The sequence below is a fragment of the Lithobates pipiens genome, unplaced genomic scaffold (genome assembly GCF_037356315.1).
Source record: "Lithobates pipiens isolate NorthernLeopardFrog02 unplaced genomic scaffold, aLitPip1_a1.2 Scaffold_27, whole genome shotgun sequence".
Classification (NCBI taxonomy): Eukaryota; Metazoa; Chordata; class Amphibia; order Anura; family Ranidae; genus Lithobates; species Lithobates pipiens.
The window spans coordinates 19,390,549-19,415,237 of NW_027507788.1; the positions used below are offsets into that span (position 1 = coordinate 19,390,549).

At 43.7% G+C, this 24,689-nt stretch overlaps 3 protein-coding genes across 5 annotated transcripts in view; 2 read left to right on the top strand and 1 right to left on the bottom strand.

Moving 5' to 3' along the window:
* The window catches only part of LOC143933630 (hepatic and glial cell adhesion molecule-like), a 29,590-nt gene extending 22,968 nt beyond the window's left edge, over positions 1-6,622 (top strand). Inside the window, exons 4-6 of one of the 2 annotated variants that reach the window (XM_077456579.1) lie at positions 957-1,235; positions 2,497-2,612; positions 6,389-6,622. In XM_077456579.1, the coding sequence (XP_077312705.1) occupies positions 957-1,235; positions 2,497-2,576 (359 nt within the window). In that variant the 3' untranslated portion in view covers positions 2,577-2,612; positions 6,389-6,622. The other variant, XM_077456580.1, reaches the window with a different exon arrangement.
* Positions 1-24,689, bottom strand: part of IGLON5 (IgLON family member 5) — a 766,795-nt gene that overhangs the window by 44,667 nt on the left and 697,439 nt on the right. The gene's annotated exons all lie outside the window — the stretch shown is intronic.
* On the top strand, positions 12,238-24,483 carry LOC143933625 (uncharacterized). 2 transcript variants are annotated; one of them, XM_077456575.1, is made up of 5 exons: positions 12,244-12,431; positions 13,148-13,468; positions 20,223-20,498; positions 21,631-21,732; positions 24,290-24,483. In XM_077456575.1, exons 1-3 carry the CDS (start codon positions 12,383-12,385, stop codon positions 20,348-20,350), a joined length of 498 nt encoding a protein of 165 aa, XP_077312701.1. In that variant the 5' UTR covers positions 12,244-12,382; the 3' UTR covers positions 20,351-20,498; positions 21,631-21,732; positions 24,290-24,483. The 2 variants fall into 2 exon arrangements, with proteins under 2 accessions (XP_077312702.1, XP_077312701.1); XM_077456576.1 differs by lacking the exon at positions 20,223-20,498 and having other exon boundaries at positions 12,238-12,431.

Below are 24,689 nucleotides of genomic sequence, written 5' to 3' on the forward strand. Positions count from 1 at the left end.
AGCTGCATATTGCAATCAAGATACTAGACGAGACTAGCTCAGATACAAAACTGGAACTCAGACACATAATTTATAGTACACAAGGTCAGATGAGCCTGATCACATTATCATATGCAAAGGAACTTGTATACAGAAATACAATTAATATGAGCTAATTAACTAATCACTTAAACCAGCCTAGGTCACTCAATGCCCATCCAGACAATGTTGAGATTAAATCAGACAGACAGAAACAATAGGTGTCCCAATTAATAATGGAAGTGACATGTTTAGCAGAAAACACATAACACTTCAATAAACACACAATAGCAGGGGACCACCATCTGGCTTGCTGATAATAACTTTTGCTATGAGTCTCACAGTCTGAAGCCAACATTGGTGGTTTGGGGCTAGAGACTCCAGGTGTATACGGGTCCTCTAGTTCAGAGTCTGTGCATTGTGGGGAGACATGGAATTGAATCTAAATTAACATTACTCCAAGGGTCCCTCAGGCACACACCTCCCAAAGAGTAGAATTTCCTTATAAGTCAGGGTCCATAGTCAGTATTCAAGAGGCTAGCCTGCAGTCCCCTCCAATAGCCCCTGTGAGTCTGTCGCAGAAAGTCTGTGTCCCCATTGCAGAGATTTCCCCCACTTCCTGTAGGAGCAGACAATAATGGAGAATCTCTCCAATGATTACACTGACTGCCACAAAATACATTTTTAGTAACATTTTTATAAGCAATTTTTTTTTTCTCATAAAATTGGGGAAGGGTTAGCACCCCTGTTGGTTTACATCCCCAAACTACCTAATTTCTTGCCCTTCTGTCCCACAGATAGGGGGAAAAAAAAAACTATATTTTTCACCAATAGGGTCATAGAGTGCAAAAAAAAAAAAAATGGAATAAAAAAGCTGCAATGAAACCATTCACATTTTAAAATTGAATTATAAAGATTTTTTCCAACTTGTCTGACAGACCCGGTGGTGAATGTTACAGTGACACAATCACCCCAGAAGGCGAGTGAGGGTGCGGCCTTTGTAAATTTAAGCTGTAGCGCCTCTAGTGGCCATACAGAAATGGTGACATGGATGAAGGATGGACAATCTGTGATCAGCAAGAATGCCTACAGTCTGTTAGATGGGAATTGGACTCTCCAGATAACGCGACCCGACAGAACATTCAATGGACTCTACAGCTGCAACGTATCCAACGCAGCCGACTGGGGTTCTGGGTCTCTAGATCTCACTGTCTCTTGTAAGTAATAGTAAAACACGGTTTAATCAGCCATGGACATGTCAGAGTTTTACAGGTGCTGACCTGAGGCTGCCAGTAGACACAAGATAGACGTCTTCTGGCTCAAATGAAGTCTCACACTATTTCACATCTGTATAGTCTTCTATCCCCGGCATGTTGTGCTTTGTGACTGATATTTGTTGGTCTTAAAGGACCTTTTTGTCTGTGAAAATGCTGCTTCCTGTCCTCACTCTCCGGCGCTCTACTAGCAGAGCTGAGTAACAGCCACACCCCTCAGCACTACTAGCAGAGCTGAGTACAGCCACACCCCTCAGCACTACTAGCAGAGCTGAGTACAGCCACACCCCTCAGCACTACTAGCAGAGCTGAGTACAGCCACACCCCTCAGCACTACTAGCAGAGCTGAGTACAGCCACACCCCTCAGCACAAGTTTACCCAAACAGGCTTGTACAGGAGAGAAGGGGAGGGGCTTGTCTGGCCCATTCTGTTACCGATTACTGTGTGCACCAGGTCCAACTCTGCTGTCTTTTCACAAATTTTTCTACATTTTGAATAGAGCAAGGAAGGGCCAGCAATTCCGCCAGAACTATATTGCATTTACTTCTGTCAGGATCCCCATTGGGGAGATTTGCCCTCACTTCCTGTATGATCACCAGTACAATAAATTAAAGGAAACACACCCAGCAGAGACAGAAAACTTATCAGAGGTTCTGACCCCTAACCACTCTACACAAAACTAAAAAGGAAAACAATGGTTGCAGTTTAATATAGAAAAATGCAGCTTAGCAGACTCTAAAGGATGCATTTAAAGACAAAATTGAATACCAATGTGCCCAGTGAGGGTGAATGTAAAAAAAATTCTGTGTGAATGGGGCAGAATTTTTTTTTTTTTTATTAGGCTATTATTTCCTGTGGTTGAATGATTTTCCTTAATTTAAAGCAATTCCACATTTGGCCACTAGGTAGTACAAAGCATCGTAGGAAAATCCTATGATACTTTGTACCATCCAGTGGCCAAATGTGGTATTTTCTATTTTAAATTAATGAAAAACATTTGAATAGCACAGGAAATAGCACAATAATGTTTTTTGCACAGAACAAAATGTACATGTGATGCGACCTTTTAAAAAAAAAAAAAAGAAAATAACCACTTGGAGGTGTATTTTTTAAGTCGAACATATACAAAACCTGACATATTGCTAAAGTAAAAACTCCCGTCGTCCCAGTTACTTGAGTAATCCTTTTCTCCTCCCTATTTAGATGCCACACTCCGTGCCACCAGTACATATAGCATGATGATAACTACTCTACTGGGAGGAATTCTGCTTGCCCACTGGTGATTGTTTGCCTTGGAAATGGCCTTTGATGTCAGACAGGTAAGCATATATTGGTGTTGCAACCCTTAAAGACTCAGATCACCCACAAGTTAAAAACAGCTGTGGGTTTAGGCTCGTTGTTGGAAGTCCCCTTTGGCTGCCTCTACTACCTCTTCATGACTACAGAAGATCTTACAACGGAGTTGTTAGTTCTCCTCTTTTTCTGATGGTTACAAAGCTGATCAAGGATCCTACAGCATTTTCTATGATATGGAGATCCTATGGTGGGAATTCTAAGCCCTGGGGATGACTGAAACAGATGGGTGGAGCTGGAATAACTCAGATCTCCGGTTTTAGAGATTCCATAACCACTGCACGATTGATTTTCCATAACACATTCAATGTGAATGTTTTAAATCTTGGTAATTCTGTTTGATTTCCTAGTACCTTATTTTATTGAATTATTCAGCACCAATTCTATTGAATGGAGCACACATACCAATCACCTCAGTGTCCACCCTAGAGACAATTGCATTCTCATTGCATTCATCCATTACCAATACATATGGGTCTACTTACTAAACCCGGAGAGTGCAAAATCTGGTGCAGCTGTGCATAGTATCCAATCAGCTTCTAACTTCAGCTTGTTCTGTGAAGCTTTCACAAAAAAAATAAAAATAATAATACCTGGAAGCCGATTGGTTTCTATGCAGAGCTGCATGCGATTTTGGGCTCTCCAGTTTTAGTAAATCAACCCCACTTTCTAAAGAAAGGACCACTTTACGGTTGTTTAGACCTTAGAGAGGCTGGAATGTGGCCATTGGGATTAGAAAATGTCCTGGCATCAGTGGGAGGTATAGTGCCCCATGTTTAGTATTGGGGAGAAGTGCTCCATCATTTGTATCAGTAGAAGGCATATTGCCCCATTATCAGTATCAGTGGAAGGATTATTGCCACAATATAAGCATCAATGGGAGGAATTTTGCCCCATTATCAGTGGGAGGAATAGTGCCCCATTATTAGTATCAATGGGAGGAATAGTGCCCCATTGTTGGGGTCAATGGAAAGAATGGTGCCCCAGCATTGGTGTCATTGGAAGTAATAGTGCCCCAAAGTCTGGATAAAGGCAAGCAAAGGGCCGCATCTGGCCCCCGGTGCAACAGTTTGGAGACCACTGTCATAGACTGTTCATATTATTCTCCACCCTTGACAATCTTGCATTTTAGTTCCTTGTTAACAGTACACAGGCAATGCATATCAGTCTCCACCTTGAGGAGCTTGCGTTCTCATTTCCTTGTGATAGTAAAGAGACTATTCATATCAGTCTGCACCCCAGAGGAGATTGCATTTTTACTTCCTTGTAAAAGTGCACAAACCATTCATATCAATCTCCATCCCCGAGGATCTTTCATACTCATTTCCATGTGACAGTACATAGACCATTCACATCAGTCTCCACCCCCGAGGATCTTACAATTTCATTTTCCTGTGACAGTATGGAAACCATTTAAGTCATTCTGTGACACTCATACAGACACACAACTCTGAATAACCTACAGGTGTGTTTATGGGATGGCATTCAATGAATATAGACACATCCATACAATATCTTTGGTGAATACAAATTTTTCTTAATTTATAGGTTTCTGGAAAAATCTTTTGTGCACTGAATAACCCAGAGAAGAGAGCTCCTACCTGATAATGTTATCCTGATCGCCACTGCTTCCTTCCTGAGCCTCTATTAGCTACCAACTGCACATGCCTCTGTGTCCAACCCTTAAAGGATTCATTTACTTCCAGGCAGACCATTTACCTGCCCCTAATTTTCCTAATCTTCTCTCTTCTCTGCATTCTAGTGGAGAGATCTTTGCAACAACTCAGTCCACCTGCCTCTGTGTGAATGTGGGTCTCATGAACCTTTTGAGGCATGTTTTTTATTTTTCCTCATGTCCACCAGGAGAGAAACTGGTGAAAAAAAATACTAAGCCCTAGTACACACGGTCGGAGAATCTGTCGGAATGAGTCTTATCGGACCGCGTCGTCAGATAATCCGACTGTGTGTGGTATGCATCGGACTGATTCCGTCCGAATGTCCGTCCGATCCAAATTTCCAACATGTTGGAAAGATTTCCCGACCAACTGGGCCGGACGGACCTAATCCGATCATGTGTAGAGCATTTTGATCGGACCAAGTGCCACGCATGCTCAGATCAAATTCCTACATCAAAGCTATTGGCTACTAGCCTGAATGTAGTCCCATCGTAACGAAATTACGTCATCACGTTCTGAAAGATCGGATTTTTCGCCAACTTGACCCGACCGTGTGTATGCAACAGTTTCGGACACAATCCGTCGGAATAAATCCGACAGATTTGGTTGGCAAAATCTCCGACCGTGTGTACAGGGGCTAAGTCTTAGGGCCCATATGGTGGCACAGTGGTATAGTGGGTAGCACTCTCACCTAGCAGTAAAAAATTTGAATCCCAACCACGACACTACCTGCCTGGAGTTTGCATGTTCTCCCTGTGCCTGCGTGGGTTTCCTCCGAGTACTCCGGTTTCCTCCCACACTCCAAAGACATGCAGGTAGGTTAATTGGCTTCTGTCCAAAATTGGCCCTAGTATATGAATGAGGACCTTGGATTGTGGGCTCCTTGAGGGTAGGGACCAGGGGCGTAACTATAGGGGGTGCAGCAGTCGCGACCGCAACTGGGCCCTGTGATGCAGGGGGCCCATGCAGCCCCCTCTACATATGGCCGGCAGCAGCATACACAGATGATGAAAGGTCTTTCTGGGAGATATGCCGATCGCCCTTCCAGCAGACTGGATGGAGCCCAGGCCAACATGGATGAGTGAGCGGCCTACAGCTTGGTCATGGTGAGTGAGAGGACCCCATCCCCCACACACTATTACATACCCCCTCCATCTCCCGCTGGGGACAGGGACCCCTTCTCACGTGGGGACAGGGACCCCCACCTCCCCTGGGGACAGGGACCCCTTCTCACCTGGGGGCAGCAACTTCATCTGCCCTGGAGAAAAGGGCCTCATCTCTTCTGGGGATGGGGACCCCATCCTGCCTAGGAACAGTCCCCCAATGGGGCACCTAAAAATGTAAAGAAAATAAATATAAAAAAAACTACTGATACCAGTGGTGGAACTACCGGGCTCACAAAGGTCATACCTGTGACCACGCCCTGGAGTTCCACCGCTGGACTCGGAGGGAAGGGCCCTAGCTGGGGTTCAGGGGGGCCCTTCATGGTTTCTTGCATCGGGGCCCTGAAGGTTCAAGTTATGCCTCTGGTAGGGACCAATGTGAGTGTGCAATGTACAGGGGTAGACACTCACTCAGGTTGAACTGGATGGACTAGTGTCTTTATTCAACCTTACTAACTATGATACTATGATATGCACTTATCTGTTTGTGCCAGGTGTCAATTAAACTGATTCGAAATGCAAAAAAACACGTCGACTCACATTGCTGCACCTTGTAATGAGTTTGCATTGGCTTAAATAGAAAAGGCATCTGTCAATCAATCAGATGGGTGTGAATGGGCTGTTATAATTGTCACCAGAAGAGGAGGTGGAGAGGGGAACTCTTCCAATAAGGGTGCCTGTACTGGAGAAGATTGAGAGAGTGGAGATATCCTCCTTTGGAGAGATTATCTCATACTTTCTGTTGTGTCTCCAGAAAATGAGATCCTCCTTAAGGTCACAAGGGCTGTAATAAAGAACAGACAGGGGTTTAAAACCCTTACCTTGTTCTATCCACACCACAAAAAACTAAAATTATAAAGTTTTGGCATTAACTATACTTTAACCATGATACAATTATCACAGAGCAGAAAGAAGAGATCGCATGTCCAGGAAGGAACTAGAAAAAATAGAAGATTAGCGCATCTGGAGTATGTGAGAGGATATAGAACAGCAATGGATTCATCTTGTCTGCATTGGACTGATCCTTGAAGATGGTGACTGATGAACAAGAAAAATATGAAAATAAAATATTTTTTTTCCCTTGCTGTAATTATTTGTCTATAAGTAAATAAATAAAAAAAATTTTTTAAATCGGAACCAGAGTCGTCTTCTAATGGATGATGGTGCAGGAGAGAAAAGTTAAGAGTCACAATGTGACGATTTCTAATGTGCAACATTTCCCTCTTCTCCCGGAAACGGAGACAAATTCCAGTTACGTATTCAGTAAAATCTAAAATAAATAAATAAAATAAATATAAAAAAGGAAAAAAGCCCACTTTGTGCAGCATTTACATATGTTATATCCATTTTAGCAAACCATTTGGTAGCTTAGAAATTAATAAACATTCATGATTCAATTCCAATCAGCAGAAACTGTAATTTTCTAAAATAAAATTTGGCAAAAAGGAAATGTTGCTTCCTTTCAATATATCACTCTGGAGGGAGACTTTACCCAAGAATCTCATTATACCACCAACACTTGGTATAGAGACAAAGGGATAACAGAGATGCGGACAACAGAGATAGATGAAGGTGATAGAGACAAATGATAGAGACAGCAGATAGAGATGGAGATAAGGGCAATCGAGATGATAGAGACAGGAGAGAGAGACAGCAGATAGAGATGGAGATAAGGGCAATCGAGATGATAGAGACAGGAGAGAGAGACAGGAGAGAGAGACAGGAGAGAGAGACAGGAGAGAGAGACAGAGACAGAGAGGAGAGAGAGAGATAGACAGGAGAGAGAGAGAGAGCGAGAGAGACACAGAGCGAGAGAGAGAGAGCGAGAGAGAGAGAGCGAGAGAGCGAGAGAGCGAGAGAGCGAGAGAGCGAGAGAGAGCGAGAGAGCGAGAGAGCGAGAGAGCGAGAGAGCGAGAGCGAGAGCGAGAGAGAGAGCGAGAGAGACAGAGAGAGCGAGAGAGACAGAGAGAGAGAGAGAGAGAGAAACACACAGAGAGAAACAATAGCTATGTGGGACTTGTTTAGTTCCGAATTGAAATACAGATTCAATTTTTGTTATTCGAGATTCAGTTGCATCAGAATTTCCAAAGTCACAGTAGGCATGAATTTCAACGAATCCGAAATAAGTTATGTCAGGAATTATCCAAATTTGAATATGAATTTGAAAATTAATTTGAATTCAAAATGGAACTGTTCCAATAATGTTTGTAAATGGATAGAAAACTGGCTAAAAGACAGAATACAGAGAGTAGTGATAAATAATTCTTACTCTGAATGGTCTAAAGTCATCAGTGGTGTACCCCAAGGTTCAATGTTGGGATCTTTACTTTTTAATATCTTTTTTAAACAATATCAGATCTGGGATTAAAAGTACCATTTCAGTGTTTGCAGATGACACCAAGCTATGGAGTGGAATAACGTACTCAATGCAATGTTTAATTCGGTAACTAACGGACAAATGAGGTTTAATGTTGATATAAGTAAAGTCATGCACTTGGGGGGCTAAGAATACGCAAGCATCATACATTCTAGAGGGAGTACAACTGGGAGAATCCATAGTGGAGAAGGATCTGGGGGTTTCGGTAGATAAGCTCAATAATAACATGCAATGCCAAGCTGCGCTGTCCAAGGCAAGCAAAGTCCTTTCTTGTATTAGGAGAGGTATGTACTCCAGAGAGAGAGATATCCTTTTTCCCCTGTTTAAATCATTAGTAAGACCTCATCTGGAATATGCAGTTCAGTTTTGGGCTCCAGTTCTCAAAAAGGATATCAGGGAACTGGAGAAAGTGCAGAGAAGGGCAATCAAACTGATAAGAGGCATGGAGGAGCTCCACTATGAGGAAAGATTAGAGGAACTGAATTTATTCACTCTTGAGAAGGAGATTAAGGGGGGATATGATCACCATGTACAAATACATAAGTGGTCCATATAGTAAACTTGGTGTTGAGTTATTCACTTTAAGATCATTACAGAGGACAAGGGGGCACCACCCTATGTCTGGAGGAAAAGAGATTTCATCTCCAAATACGGAAAGGTTTGTTGACAGTAATGCCTTGTACACCTGGTCGGACAACAAAATCCATCGGATTTTTTCAGACGGATTTTGTCCTAAACTGGTGTTGCATACACACGGTCGGACAAAGTTGACGGAAAATCTGATCGTTTGGAAAGTGATGACATTCGATTGTTACGATGGGACTACGTAGAGGCTAGTAGCCAATAGCTTTGATCTGAGCATGTGTGGCACTTTGTCCGATCGGAATTCTTGATAGAGCCCACACATGATCGGATTTTCTGACAATATAATCCGATCGGACCTTTTCCGTTGGAATTTCCGACCATGTGTACAAGGCATGAAAGCTGTGAAAATGTGGAATAGACTCCCTCCAAACATGGTTCTGGCCAGCTCAGTAGATTGCTTTAAAAAAGCCTGGATTCTTTCCTAAATGTACATAATATAACTGGGTACTGATATCTATAGGTTAAGTTGATCTGGGGAATATCCGATTGCCTCTCAGGGGATCAGAAAGGAATCTTTCCCCTGCTCACTCTAGGATAGGGGTGTGTGTTAGGACTACATACCACCCCCCCGCTCAATGACAAGGGGAGGCGTTTTGCAGTCCATGGTGATAGCGGTGAACAATGCTTACAGATAACAGTTCAGAAGTGGAGAGCACAGGATGTTACCAGCTCACAAGATTTCTTGCTGGATAATCAGCTAATAATTTATTTTTTTTTGCACTTTTTTTTTTTTGGTCAGATATAATAACATGCTTTCAATGGTATAATTAGCAGACCAAAAAGGAGCAAAAAAGAAACATTTATTGTTGGCGTTTACATACACTTTAATAACCACTGGGCTTTTAAACTTTTCTTTCTGCTGTATAAAAGGATATCCAACTGTTTCCCTTACTTTCTGTTATGAAACCAGTGGGGGGGGGGGGGGGTTGTCACTGTCCGTGACCTACCATTCGCTCCAGGTTCGCCCGAATTATGCCAGTACCTTATTCTAAAAGGTCCTACACCAAGATGGCCACCAGAGATCTAGTGAGGTTGCAGCATCTCAATCACACAGCTGGTTCATCTGAGATGCTAAGGGAGCCCCTAGGTCAGGGGGTCTCAAACTGGCGGCCCTCCAAGTCCCATCGTGCCTCTGCCTCTGCGGGAGTTATGCTTGTAACTGTCAGCCTTGCAATGCCTCATGGGACGTGTAGTTTCTCAACAGCTGAAGGGCCGCCATTTTGAGACCCCTGTCCCAGGTAGACAATTTCTCAGACTTCTCCATCTGTAATAATGGCACAGTGCCACCTACAGGATGGAGGGGAAACCTGCACCTGCCTACAACTGGACCGGAAACGAGGAAAAAAATCTGCCATAGTGACACAGACAGAAATAACAATTGGACAGGGGTTCTAGTCTTCTCCTACTTTATTAAATGTAAAGCATTTTAGCTGTGGCTGTGTTGCCTTTGTAGCAACAATCCGTTAACTGTTCTTACACTTCTTCATTCTATCCAACACAGAGGACAAAAATAAAAGGGTTTTGGTTGGGCATACACCATTCTACATTCCCTCCAGCCTTCATAGAATGGAAAGATAACTGGGTTATAGGTGGTTGTTCTGGGTGGCAGAAGCTTCCCATGGTTTTTGAACACTATAAATAGTAAACACTTCCTTGTGCAGAAACAAATTCCCCCCATACCGGTTTCAGCCACGAGATTCCACTTTTGTGTACATTGACCAACTACACAATAAATATTTTTACATTCTTGGAAATAACTTTTTAAATCAAGAGATAACATGCTAAAAAAAAAAAAAAAACACAAGGTCATCTGGTGCCAAGGGTGAAGATGCCAAACTGTACCCCCCCCCCCCATGTCAGTTCCAATTATCTTCTGTAGCTGGGATCTATGAATCTATGATACTAGCTCTACAGTACCACTTCAGCATGTCAATTGCAATCTACAAACAAGAAAAAAAAAAAAAGTGGAGACCGGCCAGCACCCTCAGAGTGCCAGACTGCACCCCCTAAGTACAGACAATCAAGACCTGCCAGCACCTCCAGAGTCCTAGACTGCACCCCCCTAAATATGCCACTGGTGCAGACAATGGCCCTAGGGTTGCCACCTGTCCAAGATTCACCCGGACAGTTCGGGTTTGGAATCATGCGTCAGACTGCCTGAAACCTGGACACATCATATAGACTGGACTGTGGCTTCCCAGCAGGGTTGCTGGCTGCAGTTGTCTAAGCGGAGAGTGTCTGTTACACTCTTTCACACTGCCCAAAGCCAACAACCCCCCCCCCCCCCCCAAAACACACACACAGACAGGAGAGGAGAGAGGGCTCAATCTGCACATCTCCACCCCCCCCCCCCCCACCCCCACGTGTCTGCCAACACTCCAAACCCCAGCATTGTGCCTCAGAAAAGGAAAGTTGGGGCCACATATTTGAATCCAGCAGCCTCAGATACATCTGGATGAGAGGTGCTGACTGATGGGGGGGGGGGGGGGGGTGAGCTCATCATCCATCCCTGTCTGTGACTGAAGTCTCCTCCCTTCCTCCCTTCTCTCTCCTGCCTTTAAGTACACTGAGGCACATAAGGGTTCTCAGAGCACCCCTTACATCAGAGTTCCCCTTTAGACCAGAGGCAACAGTGTCCCCCCCCCTTACATCAGAATCTTCTCCCATCAGAGTTCTTAGTGTTCCCCCTTAAATCAGGGTTCCCAGAGCATCCCTTATGTTAGAGGCCAGAGGTCTCCCTTACATCAGAGTCTGCAGAGTCCCCCCTTACAGTGAAAAGGAACTCTGAGTTCACATATAAAAAGGGGAACTCTGTGGACACTGATGTAAACGGGGACTCTTGTTATTAACTTCATATGATTAGAAGTGTTATTTAATAGCAAAATATATGTATAGTTTATACTATAAAAAGAAATGGCGTGCACTGCTACAGTTTTCGGGTTTGACTTAAAGAAAAAGGTGGCAACCCTAACTGGACCTGACCACCAGAGGTACTGATAGAGTCATTGCTCTGGACAGTCTTACTGATAGTAACCATGCCCTTGCACTGTGTGTCCACCTGGCCCCCTGTAGTCTCCCACGCAGGTGTGTGTGACAATAGGGGAGCCCAACTGGGACACAGGATTGGTCAATCTTAGTATTAGGATCACCAGATATCATTTTAACGAAGGCTGCATATAGGCAGGTACAGTCTACTTTCACCACTGCAGGTGATGCTCTTCCCCAGCTGTACCACAGCTGGAGAGGAACACAGTTCCTATATGGTTTCCTGGTCACTGGGGAAGCACCCAACTGGATGCCGCTGCCCCATGTGCCTCCGGCAGTCATCTTGGGTCAGGCAGAGCCTATTTTAAGGCTTGGGGTCACAGGCTTGCATTTTGTGAGTAGGTAGAGTAGGGATAGGAACCTGGTCTGTTAGGGACAGTACTAGTGTTAGGGAAAGGTTCCTGACGAGGAGGGAAAGCGTAGGGTGGCATCTCTTCTGGAAACCTTCCCGACTGGGCACTAGACGGCCAGGCCACATTCTTTCCCCTCTCAAAAGATGCGGTCAGTCTGGCTGGAATCTGCTTCTCTCACGTGGCTGAAAACTGAGTGCACAGAGTTTGTTGTGAACTTTTATTGCATTTCTCACAAGTCTTTTATTGCACCCGCCTATGAATTATTGCCGCTGCAACACACCTACATGCAGATTGCAAAACATTGAAAATTCTCAAAGCAACATTATCGTCTCCCCTCCCCTTATCCTTCCCTGTCTTCAACATCTTCAGAAATTACAAGAAATACACCCAACACTTTTCTACCTGCAACATCACCCAGGAGTGATCAGTCTCTGAACCCCCGATCACCCGCCACTCCAACCTCCACCTACCAGGGACATGGGCTATGCCATCCTGACTGCTACCCTCCTACTTCTCATACAGTATGGTGAGTGATCTTCATCTACATACCCTACATAATCTATACATTATAACAACACTTCCCTATCAGTGACAATGTTCCTTTTAATCAGAAGGCGATTAGTAATGGAAGCCTCCATATTCCTCTACACTGTATACAAAGCCAACATTTTTCTATTTTATTTTATAGTTTTAAATGTTGTTTAGAAGAGGGTCAACCTACAATTCAAAGTGGGAAGGACTGTATCCAACATATATTATCCCCTGCTGAATTGATAAATGTCTCTTGTGACAGCCGTACCCATTGAGTTTTTGGTCGGCATGTTTCAAGTGGATGTTGGCCATTCTATGTGTGGCCAGATGTAAAAGAACTTGTGTCACTCAATTGAAAAGTTGACATTTGTTGAGCTGGATGGTGCCAACAGGGCCACCCAAGGCTTGAATTAATTTCATGCATGGCAGGCTGAAATCGCATTGATTTGACCACTTTTAGACACCTCCCCCATAATTGTATGGTTTCCCTTTGACCAAAAGGTGGTTATCGTAGGGTTGGTGGACAATGGCTCTGCTTTTTGCACCCTCTGTTAGCTCAGTCACAGGATATGCGGCTCATTTTGGAGGAAGGGACACTTTGGCATCTTCACCTTGGATGCCATTGAGCTTTGTCCAGGCAGCATCTGGGCCCATGTGATAACGATCATCTACGTATTGGCAGTTGGTGACCAATTATTGTCTCTCCAACAGGCAAAGAAGGGGCAGCAGTGACCATTAATAGTAACTCCAATGGCAATGTAAAAAACGGGAATGATATTAGCCTGGACATCTCATACACCACCCAGGGATTAAATCCAATAGTCTCCTGGGCTATAAACGGCACGTCAGTGGCCCAGTTGGACAATAATATTGCTACGGTGCTCCCGAGCTACACCCCCAGACTGTCCATCATCGGGAAGGGATCATTGCTTCTATCAAACTCTACAAAAAAGGACACAGGGAATTATACCGTCACCATCACTGCACTTGGGGATACGTCGGCCACACGGAATTTCAAAGTGACAGTCTATGGTAAGTGGTCTTTGGTATTACCGAGTTCAGAACTGTATTGGCCTTAGCAAGGCAAAGTTTAATTTTCTGTAGCAGAACTCCTCTTGTGATGCTCTGAACTCCAGTAAACTCAATTCTGAAGGTTCTGTGCTTTATTTTAAAGTAACTCCACTTTTGAGAGAGAGGGAAAAAAAAAAAAAAAAAAAAAAAAAAAAAAAAAAAAAACACTCCCCTCTGGGTGATCAAATACATTGCAGGAATTATAACAAACTTTGTTGCAGATTCTTACCTTTTGTTATTTGTTATTCTGCAGAAATAGCGGTTTGTTTCTCTGTGTACATGTGCGGGACAATCAGCTGCTGCACTTGCAGGGCTCTAACGAGGAAAGTGGCAGGGTATGCATCCCTTTAGATGCGATTTCCCTTTGAGAGTATCTCAGCAACAAATGACATTTGTATTGAAGACAAAACATTTTTAATCTCTTTATATCTCCAACCCTTTTGCAAGCCAAAATTCTCCCCAAAACAAAAATCCCCCTCTTCCCAGTACAAATCCCCCTCCTAGCACAAATCCTCTACTCCTCATTTTCCCTCTGAGCATAAATCCTCTCCACCCTTCAAATCCCCCTCTGCCAGCGTAACCCCCCCCCCCCAAAAAAAAAATCCCCCCCGATCATCACTACTAGCACCAATTCTCTCCCTAAATCCCCCATTCTAACAGAAATCCAGCCTCCTAGTAACTTCCCCCCCCTTTCAAATCACAACTTCTAGCACAACCCCTCAAATCCCCACTGCACCCAGGGCAACCGTCCTTCCTGCCCACCCCTTGTCCGGGCCCTGGCTGTAACTTCCATAATCCAAGTGCTAAGTTGGAGGGGTCCGTTTGGTGCAATCATATGATCAGTTCCAGAAGTGTAATAAGAAGCTTGGTCTATCAGGCATATATCAAGTTTATAACCAAAACAAATGGCTTGCTTCAGTAAATATAAAAGGCCAGAGCTGCAGATGCCTAAAACGGTAATATTTAGGAAAAAAAAAAGAAAGCCAACCACATGAGCAGCTGTAATGCCATGGTTGCAATAAATCAACTATTTTTTTTTTTTTAGCCTGCAATGGAAAGGATAATTCTTAATAACAGTAATTCACATCTAGTGCCCATGGGCGTACGCAAGTGTTCCCTCCTGCCAACCACTTATAAATTTACGGGCAGCCCATGAAGTTCAATCCATTTTTGAGCTGCCCGTGAAAAATATGGCTGCGGACGCATGTGCAGTTCCAAAGCCTTCCGGACTCGGTAAAGCTCGTACGCTTTCGGCTGAGCAGGTGCATGAGCAGTGAGTTAATGATGTAATGGTGCCGCCTGGCACCATTTTTGAATGGACAGCAGTTGGCACCCAGCTGCCTCGGAGTCAGCATCACATCAGCGGACATGCCTCACGACCCAGAGACTAGACCCTGGCTTGAGCCTGTGGGGGCTCCCACCACCACCATGCCACTGTAAGCATGGCCACATAGAGATTGGACCCCTGCACCATCCATGATGGAGAGTGCAGGGGTCCAGTCTCCAGGACTCAGTGCGACTGTGGCTCACAGTGGAGCACTCTCTCCAGTGACCATGGATCCATCCAGTCCTGTGACCCCCCCCCCCCCCCCCTGCGTGGGTGACCAGTGGCTTTGTCATTTTCATGTGCACCAATAAAAATGATTGTACCAGAAATCAGTATAAATGCATTGAAAAGCACGTCATTGTACATTCATGTGGGTTGATGTGCATAAATTGAACACCAAAGCGTATTAACATGTGTCAACGTGTGTTGACCTACTGTTTGGTGTATATTAGAACATGTGTTGACATGGGACATGTGTGACATTTTGAAAGGCAAGATACCTTGGGGGTGCCCAATTTAGGAAGGGCTCCCATCATCCCTTCTGGATTGGCAGAGAATGCCACGCCATTAGGATAGGGGGTCTGGATAATGGGCAGGGCACTGAATTTAGGTGCAGCCCTTTGGTGATGGTGAGGATCACACTTGATGTTCTCCATATTAAGAAAGTTGACCACCATTGTTCTAGAGGGTTTATCTAGAGTGCGTGTTTCATTTATCGGTGCTGTAAGTCCCACTGAGTTGGAGATGCAGCATCTCTAGTAGGCACAATGAAAATGGTGAAATGGAGTTTTTGTTAGTGGAATCCTTTACATCCTCAGGTTGAGGCCAGTCTCTAACACAGCCATAACCAACAAAGGCACCAGGCTCCCCAGATACTCTACAAGGACATATTTTCAAAACACAATGAGGAGGAAGTCTTTCAGTGAGTGACAGCATGAAAACCTAAACCCTACACAAACTAGCGCCCTTGTTTCTTGACAGCTGGGAGGTTCTAACATCTGGCTGTTGGTTTTAGGCCCAAGGAAGATGTTATTGTTTTAAATTTATATAATACATTATGTTTTATTTAACAGATCCAGTGGGGAATGTTACAGTGAAACAGTCGCTCCAGGTGGTGAGTGAGAACGCCTTTGCGTTAAATCTAAGCTGTAGCGCCTCTAGTGGTTACAATGAGGCAGTGATATGGATGAAGGATGGGCCGGTCTATAACTAATAACAGCATTTACAATCTATTGGATGGGAATCAGACTCTCCAGATAATTCAACCCAACAGGACGTTCAGTGGAATCTATGACTGCAACTTACACATTCTTAACAGCCTGATGTAATCCCCAACACCCTTTTGGGTTTAATTTCATTTCAAACCCATGTAAAAAATAGGATTTTTATTACAGCTTACCTGTAAAATCCTTTTCTTGGAGTATATCACGGGACACAAAGCACCATAGTATGAACTATGTGGGTATATAGGCACCTTCAGGTGATGGACACTGGTATACCCAATACAGGAAGTTCACTCCCTATATAACCCCCCCCCCCCCCCACCAGGAGTACCTCAGTTTTTCTGTGTCCCATGATGTACTCCAAGAAAATGATTTTACAGGTAAGCGGTTATAAAAATCCTATTTTCTTTATCGTACATCATGGGACACAGAGCACCATAGTAATCACTATGTGGGACATCCCATAGTAATGATATTTGAGGGGAGGGAGACAACCCCTAGGACACCCCCAGACTTGAGGACCTATACTGCTGCCTGCAGCACACTGCGCCCAAAGGCAATATCCTCATGCCTTCTTACATCCACCTGATAAAACTTGGTGAATGTATGTACTGAAGACCAAGTTGCGGCCTTATAGATCTCAGCCATGGAGGCCTGGTGATGCACTGCCCAAGATGCCCTAACCGCCCTGGTAGAGTGCGTTTGACTTGAAAAAGGTGGAATCTTACCCCTTAAATTATAAGTCTGAATTATAACTTGCCGAATCCACTTAGCGACAGTGAATTTCGACGCTGACTGTCCTTTCTTAGGACCCACTGGCAGTACAAATAAGACATCAGTCTTCCGGATCTGAGCAGTCGTCTTTAAATAGACTTTGACCGCTCTCACTACATCAAGACAATTTAGTGACTTTTCTTCCCTGTGACATGGTTTTGGAAAAAACGATGGCAGGACAATATCTTGGTTCAGGTGGAAACCGGAAACCACTTTTGGCAAAAAACCTGGACGAGGGCGCAACACCACTCTGTCCTCATGAATAATCGAGTATGGCTCTTTACAAGAGCGAGCAGCCAATTCTGAGACCCTTCTTGCTGAGGATATAGCAACCAAGAACACAAACTTCCTTGTCAGAAGGACTAATGCTGCGTACACACGATCGTAATTTCGGCCAGCATAAGACCGATGAGAGCTTTTCATTGTTAAATGTGTGTGTAGGCTCCATTGGACTTTAGATGTCCGAATTTCCGCCAGCAAACAATTGATAGCATGTTCTCAATTTTCTCAACGGAAAAACTTTCTAGAGGAAATTCCGATCGTGTGTATGCAATTCCGACATGCAAAAAACTCATGCATGCTCAGAGTCAACTACGAGACGGAAGCTATTGGCTACTGGCTATTGAACTTCTTTTCTAGTCCTGTCGTACGTGTTGTATGTCACCGCGTTCTTGAGGGTCGGAATTTGGTGTAACCGTGTGTATGCAAGACCGCTTGAGCGAAATCCCATCGGAAATCCATCGGGAAAACCACCAAAGCTTTTTCCGACCAAAATTCCGATCGTGTGTATGCTGCGTAAGGCCTGATTCACATCTATACATGTTGCTTTTGAGCATTTCAGCTTTCTGCATTTTTTTACCATGTTTTTAAGGCGATTTTGTGTGTTGTATGCTTTATTTCTGCAGCTTCTCAATTGAAATCGATTGAACCAAAATAAAAAAGCAGGAAAGCAATATTTTGCATTTAAAAAAAAGTCCCTGACCCTTTCCAAAAACTCAAAATGCATTGATGTGAACATGTTCCATAGGAACCCATGTTAAAAAAAAAAAAAAAAAAAAAAAAAAAAAAATCCTGCATTTCTGCAAAAAGCATGAAAAATACATTAGTGTGAATAGAGCCTAAAAGGGGGGCCAATGCTTGCATACAACTTTTCCTTTACCCTACCATAATGGCAACAGAGCCATCTAGTGGCAGGCAAGCCAAATACAACTGCCAAGTAGGTGTAAATCACTGTGGTACCTCAAGCTACAATAGCGATTGCTGCAGTCCAAAAGGTGCTGTGCCCAGCAGCTGGCCTGCATGATGAGCACAAAGGATCACTCCTTCGGTACAGGTGCCCTTTAGAGAACTCCTTGCATTCTTCCCAATGACTGCAGAGCATTCTCAGATTGGACAAGGTAGAGAGGAGGGGTGGTGACCTCATGATCTCTACTGTGTCTAATCAGAGAATACTTTGTATTCAATGAAAAAAAGGGGTTCTCGAAGTGGCAGCGGTGCCGAGTGAGCACCCCCCTCTGTGGTCAGTGTGCAGAAAACGCAGCCACACAGCACCCAGAAGCACCCGTGGCCATCACTGTAGTAGCTTGGGCTACTACAATGATTTACAACTTTCACAGAGGCCAATCAGACATTACATATGCATTCTTACATTGTTCCAAGCTGACCCCATATAAGCCCCATGTCAACTGTGGAGATCAACTTTAAAACTCCACATTACAGCTTGTTCTTGAACAGTCGGGGGAAGGTGTGATGGAACCGTCCAGCACCCAGCTTTGGTGCTTCCGTCAGTATACAGCTTCCCTCAGTCTGGGACCAGGAACCAGATATTATAGGCGCATATTCAACCAAGATATTAGACGAGACTAGCTCAGATGCAAAACTTGAATGCTTTATTGAAACGCAGACACGTAATTTATAGTACACAAGGTCAGTTGAGCCTGATCACATTATCGTATACAAAGGAACTTGTATACAGAAATAGAATTAACAAGAGCTAATTACCTAGTCATCTAAACCAGCCTAGGCCACTCAATGCCCACCCAATGTTGTGATTAATCAGGCAGACAGAAAGAATAGGTGTCTCAATTAATAATGGGAGAGACAGAAAATACATAACACCTTAAATCACCAGACAGACAATAGCAGGGGACCACCAGCTCGCTTACTGATTATATTGACTTTTGCTACGAGTCTCAAAGTCTGAAGCAGACATTGGTGGTTTGGGCCTAAAGACACCAAGTGTCTATGGGTCCTCTAGTTCCCAGAGTCTGTGTGTTTTGGGAAGACATGGAATTGAATCTAAAAGTAAAAGTAAAAGTGACTCTAAGGCCGCATACACACGGGCGGACTGTTCGCCCAACTTAGTTCGTCAGACAATCCGACAGACAGTCCGTTCAAAATTAGCATGAACGGACTTTACCACACACGATGAACGAACAGTCCGCTGAAAACGTGCGCGATGACGTGTACAGCGCGTACAACGGGACTAGAAAAACGACGTCCTATACACTGCAATGCAACCTTCGGCCGTGTAAACCCTTTCAGAGAATGCGCCAAACTTAGTCCATCCAACTTGCCTACACACGAGCGGACTGTCCGCTGAAACCAAGTTTGGACGGACAAAACCAAGTTTGAACGGACTGTCTTACGGAAATTCCGTAAGACTTTGTTCGTCAGACTGTCCGCTGAAACAGTCCGCTGAAGCCCACACACGAGCGGACTGTCCGCTGAAACACTGTTCAGCGGACTAAGTTGGGCGAACAGTCTGCCCGTGTGTACGCGGCCCAAGGCTCTCTCAGGCACACACTTCCCAAAGAGTAGAATTTCCTTATAAGTTAGGGTCTATAGTCAGTAGGCTAGAGACTAGCCTGCAGTCCCCTCCAAAAGCCTCTGTCCTGGGTGAATCTGTCACAGAACGCCTGTGTACCTATCGGGGAGATTGCTGCCCCCCCCCCCCCCCTTTCCGTAGGAGCAGAAAATCATGGAGAATCTCTCCAGTGAGGGCAAAACCCCTTTTTAGTAAAATTTTTATTAGCAATTTTTTTTAACAAAAATTGAGGAAGGGTTATCACCCCTGTCAGTTTACATCCCCAATCTGCCCAATTACTTGCCCTTCTCTCTTAGGGACAGGGATAAAAAAAAAAAAAGTAGGGTCTGACTGGGTCAGACCAGTAGGGTCTGCTGGATGGCAACCTGTTTTATTTCATAATACAAGATATGTTTGAATATGAAATCTGGATACACCGAGCCTCATCACTCTTGAGGGCCAACAGGAATATAACAGGTTGCCCAAAGGTTTGTATCATATAGAGTGCAAAAAAAAAGAAGCTACAATGAAACCATTCACATCTTAAAATTTAATTATAAATACATTTTCCCTCTTGTCTGACAGACCCGGTGGTGAATGTTACAGTGACACAATCACCCCAGAAGGTGATTGAGGGCACGGACTTTGTAAATTTAAGCTGTAGCGCCTCTAGTGGCTATACAGAAATGGTGACATGGATGAAGGATGGATAATCTGTGATCAGCAATGCCTACAGTCTGTTAGATGGGAATTGGACTCTTCAGATAACGCGACCCGATAGGACGTTCAATGGACTCTACAGCTGCAACGTATCCAACGCAGCCTACTGGGGTTCTGGGTCTCTAGATCTCACTGTCTCTTGTAAGTAATGATATAGTCTTCTATCCCCGGCATGTTGTGCTTTGTGACTGTTATTTGTTGGTTTTAAAAAGACCTTTTTTGTCTGTGAAAATGCTGCTTCCTGTCCTCACTCTCCGGCGCTCTACTAGCAGAGCTGAGTAACAGCCACACCCCTCAGCACTACTAGCAGAGCTGAGTACAGCCACACCCCTCAGCACTACTAGCAGAGCTGAGTACAGCCACACCCCTCAGCACTACTAGCAGAGCTGAGTACAGCCACACCCCTCAGCACTACTAGCAGAGCTGAGTACAGCCACACCCCTCAGCACAAGTTTACCCAAACAGGCTTGTACAGGAGAGAAGGGGAGGGGCTTGTCTGACCTATTCCGTTACCGATTACCGAGTGCACCGGGTCCAACTCTGATGGCTTTTCACAAATTTTTCAAAATTTTGAATAGAGCAAGGAAGGGCCAGCAATTCTTCCAGATCTATATTGCATTTACTTCTGTCAGGATCCCCATTGGGGAGATTTGCCCTCACTTCCTGTATGATCACCAGGACAGTAAATGAAGGGAAATACACCCAGCAGAGAGACAAAACACATCAGAGGTTCTAACCCCTAACCACTCTACACAAAACTAAAAAGGAAAAAAATCGTTGCAGTTTAATATAGAAAAATGCAGCTTGGTAGACTCTAAAGGATGCATTTAAAGACAAAATTGAATACCAATGCACCCAGTGATAGTGCATATACTTTTTTTCTGTGTGAATGGGGCAGAATTTTAAATTTTTTTATTATTAGGCTATTTCCTGTGGTTGAATGATTTTCCATAATTTATTGCAATACCACATTTGGTTACTAGATAGCACAAAGTATCATAGGAAATTCCCGTGATACTTTGTGCCATCAAGTGGCCAAATGTGGTATTTTTTGTTTTAAATATATTTGAATAGCGCTGGAAATAGCCCGATAACATTTTCTGCACAGAACAAATGTACATGTGATGGGACTTTTTTTTTTTCTTAAATACACCTCCAAATGTTTTTTTTTTTTTCCCAAGTCGAACGTCTACAAAACCCAACATATTTCTAAATGAAGCAAAAACTCAGTCATCCAAGTTACTTGAATAATCCTTTTCTCCTCCCGATTTAGATGCCACACTCCGTGCCACCAGCACATATAGCGTGATGATAATTACTCTACTGGGAGGCCCACTGATTGTTTGCCTTGGAAATAGCCTTTGATGTCAGACAGGTAAGCATATATTGGTGTTGCAACCCTTAAAGGCTGAGATCACCCACAAGTAAAAACAGCTTTGGGTTTAGGCTTGTTGTTGGGAGTCCCCTTTGTCTGCCTCTACTACCTCTTCATGACTACAAAAGCAAGATCTTGCAACTGAATTTTTTAGTTCTCTTTTTTCTGAGGGGGGTTACAAAGCTGATGAAGGGTGGTTGACCTGTCCTACCTCATTTTCTATGATATGGAGATCCTATGGTGGGAATTCTAAGCCCTGGTGATGGCTGAGACAGATGGGTGGTGCTGGAAGAATTCAGCTCTCCGGTTTTAGAGATTCCATAACCACTGCACGATTGATTTTTCTTAACATATTAACCACTTCAGCCCCGGACCATTTTGCTGGCCAAAGACCAGACCTTTTTTTGCGATTCCGCACTGCGTTGCTTTAACTGACAATTGCGCGGTCGTGCGATGTGGCTCCCAAACAATATTGACATCCTTTTTTTCCCACAAATAGATCTTTCTTTTGTTGGCATTTGATCACCTCTGCAGTTTTTATTTTTTGTGCTATAAACAAAAATAAAGTGACAATTTTGAATAAAACACATTATTTTTTACTTTTTGTTATAATAAATATCCCCCAAAAATATATATAAAAAAACATTTTTTCCCTCAGTTTAGGCTGATACGTATTCTTCTACATATTTTTGGTAAAAATAAAAATGCAATAAGCGATTGATTGGTTTGCGCAAAAGTTATAGCGTTTACAAAATAGGGGATAGTTTTATGGCATTTTTATTAATAATTTTTTTTTTACTAGTAATGGCGGCGATCAGCGATTTTTATTGTGACTGTGACATTATGGCGAACACACCGGACATTTTTGACACATTTTTGGGACCATTGTCATTTATACAGCAATCACTGCTATACAAATGCAGTGATTCCTGTGTAAAATGACACTGGCAGTGAAAGGGTTAACCAGTGGGTGGCAGTGTAGGGGTTAAGTGTTCCTAGGGGTGTGTTACTAACTGTTGGGGGCTGGGCTTTCATTTAGTGAACACTGATCTCTGCTCCAATCACATGGAGCAGATATCAGCGTCACTAGTTGCTAGGCAGAATGGGGAGATGCTGTTTACAACGGCATATCTCCGTTCAGCCGCCCTGTGAGAGGATCGCGGGTATGCCCGCGGCGATCGAGTCAGCGGGACCCGCGACCGGACTTACAGGGGTCCCAACCAGCACACGAGCGCGCCACCGGCGGTGCGCTCGCGATGGCAGGGCGGCATTAAAGATTGGACGTACCTGTATGCCAATATGCCTGCCCGTGCCATTCTGCCGACGTACATCGGCGTGCGCTGGTCGGGAACTGGTTAAAATGTGAATGTTTTAAATCTTGGTAATTTTGTTTGATTTCCTAGTACCTTATTTTATTGAATTATTCTGCACCAATTCTATTGAATGGAGCACACATACCAATCACCTCATTGTCCATATACCTAGAGAAGCTTGCAATCTCATATCCATTAACAATACATATGTGTCGATTTACTAAAACGGGAGAGTGCAAAATCTAGTGCAGCTGTGCATGGTATCCAATCAGCTTATAACTTCAGCTTGTTCAATTAAGCTTTGACAAAAAAAAAAATATTGGTTTCTATGCAGAGCTTCATGTGATTTTACACTCTCGAAGTTTTAGTAAATCAACCCCATAGACCAGGGGTCGCCAAACTTTCTAAAGAAAGAACCACTTTACTGTTGTTCAGACCTTAGGGAGGCCGGAATGTGGCCATTGGGAGTAGAAAATGTCCTGGCATCGGTGGGAGGTATAATGCCCCATGTTTAGTATTATGGGAGAAGTGTCCCATCATTTGTTTCAGTGGAAGGAATATTGCCCCATTATCAGTATCAGTGGAAGGATTATTGCCCCATTATCAGTATCAGTGGGAGAAATGGTCCCCCTTTATTAGCATCAATGGGAGGAATAGTGCCCCATTGTTGGTGTCATTGGAAGTAATAGTGCTCCAAAGTCCGGATAAAGCCAAGCAAAGGGCCACATCTTGCCCCCGGGGCAACAGTTGTGGGACCACTGCCATAAACTGTTTATATTATTCTCCTCCACCCTTGATGATCTCACATTTCCTTGTGACAGTACACAGGCCATTCGGATAATTCTCCACCCTAAGGAGCTTGTGTTCTCATTTCCTTGTGACAGTACATAGACCATTCATATCAGTCTGCACCCCAGAGGGACTTGCATTTTTATTTCCATGTAAAAGTACACAAACCATTCATATCAATCTCCATCCCTGAGGATCTTTCATACATCTTTTCTTGCGACAGTACATAGACCATTCACATCAGTCTCCACCCCCTAGGAGCCTGCAATTTCATTTTCCTATGACAGTATGGAAGCTATTTAGGTCAGTTTGGGGAGCATTAATTCTGTGACCATCATACAGACACACAATAACGCTGAATAACCTACAGGTGTGTTTATGGAATGCAATTAAAACAAAATATAGACACATCCAAACAATATCTTTGGTGAATAGAAATTTTTCTTAATTTATAGATTTCTAGAAAAATCTTTTGTGCACTGAATAAACCAGAGAAGAGGGTTCCTACCTGACAAAGCTATCCTGATTGCAACTGTTTCTTGATAAGAAAGTACCGGGTGTAAAGTTTGAATAACCCTTAGACATGCATTTTTAATGATATATACATATTACTGTTGTATTCAATAAAGTCAGATCTTATGAACAGACACTCAAGCCTGTTTCCCGTGTCTCATTTGGTCTCTCACGGATCCAAGGGTACCGGTGGTCTGCCTGCATAAACCAGGATGGTCATCAAGGTGTATAATTCCTTTCAAATGGGGGCTCGTCCCGGATAAAGCAATCATCCTTGGTAAGCAAACGTTTGACAAATTATTTTTCTTGCCTCGGCGCCGATAAAGCTTTAGTTCTTTAAAA